General features: G+C 18.4%; 1 protein-coding gene across 1 annotated transcript; it reads right to left on the minus strand.

The window, feature by feature from the left end:
* Positions 1-686: 686 nt before the first annotated feature.
* On the minus strand, positions 687-1,025 carry DICPUDRAFT_83122 (uncharacterized protein; the record flags this gene model as incomplete). Its single annotated transcript, XM_003292464.1, has 1 exon — positions 687-1,025. One exon carries the CDS (start codon positions 1,023-1,025, stop codon positions 687-689), a length of 339 nt encoding a protein of 112 aa, XP_003292512.1.
* Between the last annotated feature and the right edge of the window lie 1,543 nt (positions 1,026-2,568).

The raw sequence follows: 2,568 nt of genomic DNA on the forward strand, positions 1-2,568 counted from the left end.
AAAGGTGTAATTAACTTACCCATATAAAACTTGGTGGATGTTATTTATTATTTATTAAAAAAGTGACCATTAAAAAAAAAAGTTAAAAATGATTTTTTTTTGCAAAAAAGGTTTTTTTTTGGAAAAAATTTAGAAATAAAAATTTATGACCACTTTTTTTTTATTTACAAAAAAAAAAAAAAAAAAATTTTCATTTCTTAATTTTTTTTTGCATGAATATAATTTTTTTTTTTTTTTTTTTTTTTTTCCCCAAGCCTCCCCCCATAAAAACCTCCACCCCAAAAAAATTATTATAGTGCGTGTTAAAGAGTGATTTTATATTTGTATATGTATCATATATTAATTTTTTTTTATGTATTTTTTTTTTATATATATTATTTTTTTTATATATTTAAATAATTCAATTTTTATTTTTTTAAAATTCATAATATATATTAATATAAAACACTCTTAAAATATAAAAACTTTTTATATATAAAAAAAAAAAGGACAAGTAATAATTTATATTACAAAAATAAAATATATAAATATATTAATTATTATTACCCAATCAAAAATAAAAATAAGATTATAGGAAGAGAACAATATCTAATATGGATCTATTAAGCATGAAAGAATATTTAGTATTAAAACACATCAAGTATTACGGATCATTAAAACAAATCAAGGATTTTTTTAGCATTTTATTAAATCCTTGATATGTTTAATGATACATAATGCTTGATATTTTTAATGCTAAATAATCCTTGATATGTTTTAATGCTAAATAATCTTTGGCCATGACAAGCTTTATAAAAATGCCATATTTTCTTGAATAACAGCCCAAACCCAAACTTTTTATTCTCCGTTCTCCGTAAAATCGTTAAAGCCTTTAAAGGGGCAGTTGGTTCATTTATAATATATGAAATCTTTAATTTGTATTCTAGATTTTGGGATGGGTTTTCTAATGTGTTTTTGATTACTGGTTTGTTATCACATATTCCTTCCTTTTCTTCTTTTAAAACTTGATTACAATTTGGATTCATGTTAATTTATTATTATTATTATGAAAGTTTAAAGTTCTATTATAATTATTATTATGCAAATAATTAAATAAAAATCAAATTAAAAACAAATTAAATTTTTTTTATTTATTTTTGAATATCAGTTTATCTATTATAATTGAACTAATATGGAAGGGGTATTTTCAAAGATTGAATTTTTTATGTGTGAACAAAAAAAAAAAAAAATAAAAAAAAACTTGATAATAAAAAAAAAATTTTGAGAGGTTTAATATGATTGTATTATTAAATATAATTTTATTTTTTCGGGATAATAAAACAATAAACAATATTATTTATGAAATCACATACATTGAGATTTAGAAAAAATTAACAAAATTATATATTAATTTTAATTTTGTAACAATTTCAAATAAATAAAAAAAACCCCACTCACAAACAATAATAAATATATACAAACACTCTTTTAACCCCACATGTGCTCTCACACTCACTGTAAAAAAAAAAACAAATACATAGTAATTTTATATCAGGTAAAATTAAAAACAGTTTTAATAACAATCTAATAAGTTTGAACAACAATATTGTACAGTTGCCTCATAAAAAAAAAAAATAGAAGATATATCATTTTTAGTTTTATTATATAAATTCATTTTTTCTTTATTATCTTTTTTTTAAAAGGATATAAATAAACTACAATTTTTAATAAACATAATTTTTATTGTTCAGTGCACAAAAATAATTTTTGTACACTACTTGTGTTAAATTGATAATTGTATTTTTTAACCAATCAAAAACTTTTAATTAATTTGTATTTTTTTAAAAAACATTCATATTAATTTTATTTCATTATAATTTAAAATAAAAATAAATAATAACCAGGGATAAAAAATATTTTTCAGTAAATAATAATCAAAAACCCCACAAATATAATTATTTTAATAACTCTATTAAATTATTTAAAAAAATAGTTTGGGTTAGTAGCTACTATAGTGTTTTGATTTTTTTTATAAAATAGTTAGTATTATCAACCAAGAAATAATATAAATCTATCAATGTTATTATTTACTAAAAAAAAATTATTATTTTATTTATATTATAGAGTGTGGCAGTGAAGGTTTAAAATAACATATTTGATGTGCATTGTAAAACAGTTTTTCTCCTATGCTGTCTCTGCTTTGGAGTATGTATATGAATATTTCTCTCCTTTTTGAAAAAATAGGTTTTTTCAGTTTTTAACACTTGAAACTCAATCGAATTTTAAAGAGGTGATTAAAAGAAATCTATAAAAATAAAAAATAAAACAAATAAATAATATTATAAAAACAAAAAAATAAAAACAAATAATAATAAATAAAAAGAAATAATTATTAGCAAATAAATAAAGACTAATTTGAATATATTTAAAATTATCAATAAAAATATTTTTATTTTTATTTTATTTTTATTTTATTATTGTTGTTACTATAACCTAAAGGTAGATATTGACTTTATTTTTGAGCTAATAACTTTTCTAAAAAGATTTTAAATTTTAATCTATTGCCCATAGCATTCATACCGAAAGAAA

This window comes from Dictyostelium purpureum (genome assembly GCF_000190715.1).
Source record: "Dictyostelium purpureum unplaced genomic scaffold DICPUscaffold_348, whole genome shotgun sequence".
Lineage (NCBI taxonomy): Eukaryota > Evosea > Eumycetozoa > Dictyosteliales > Dictyosteliaceae > Dictyostelium > Dictyostelium purpureum.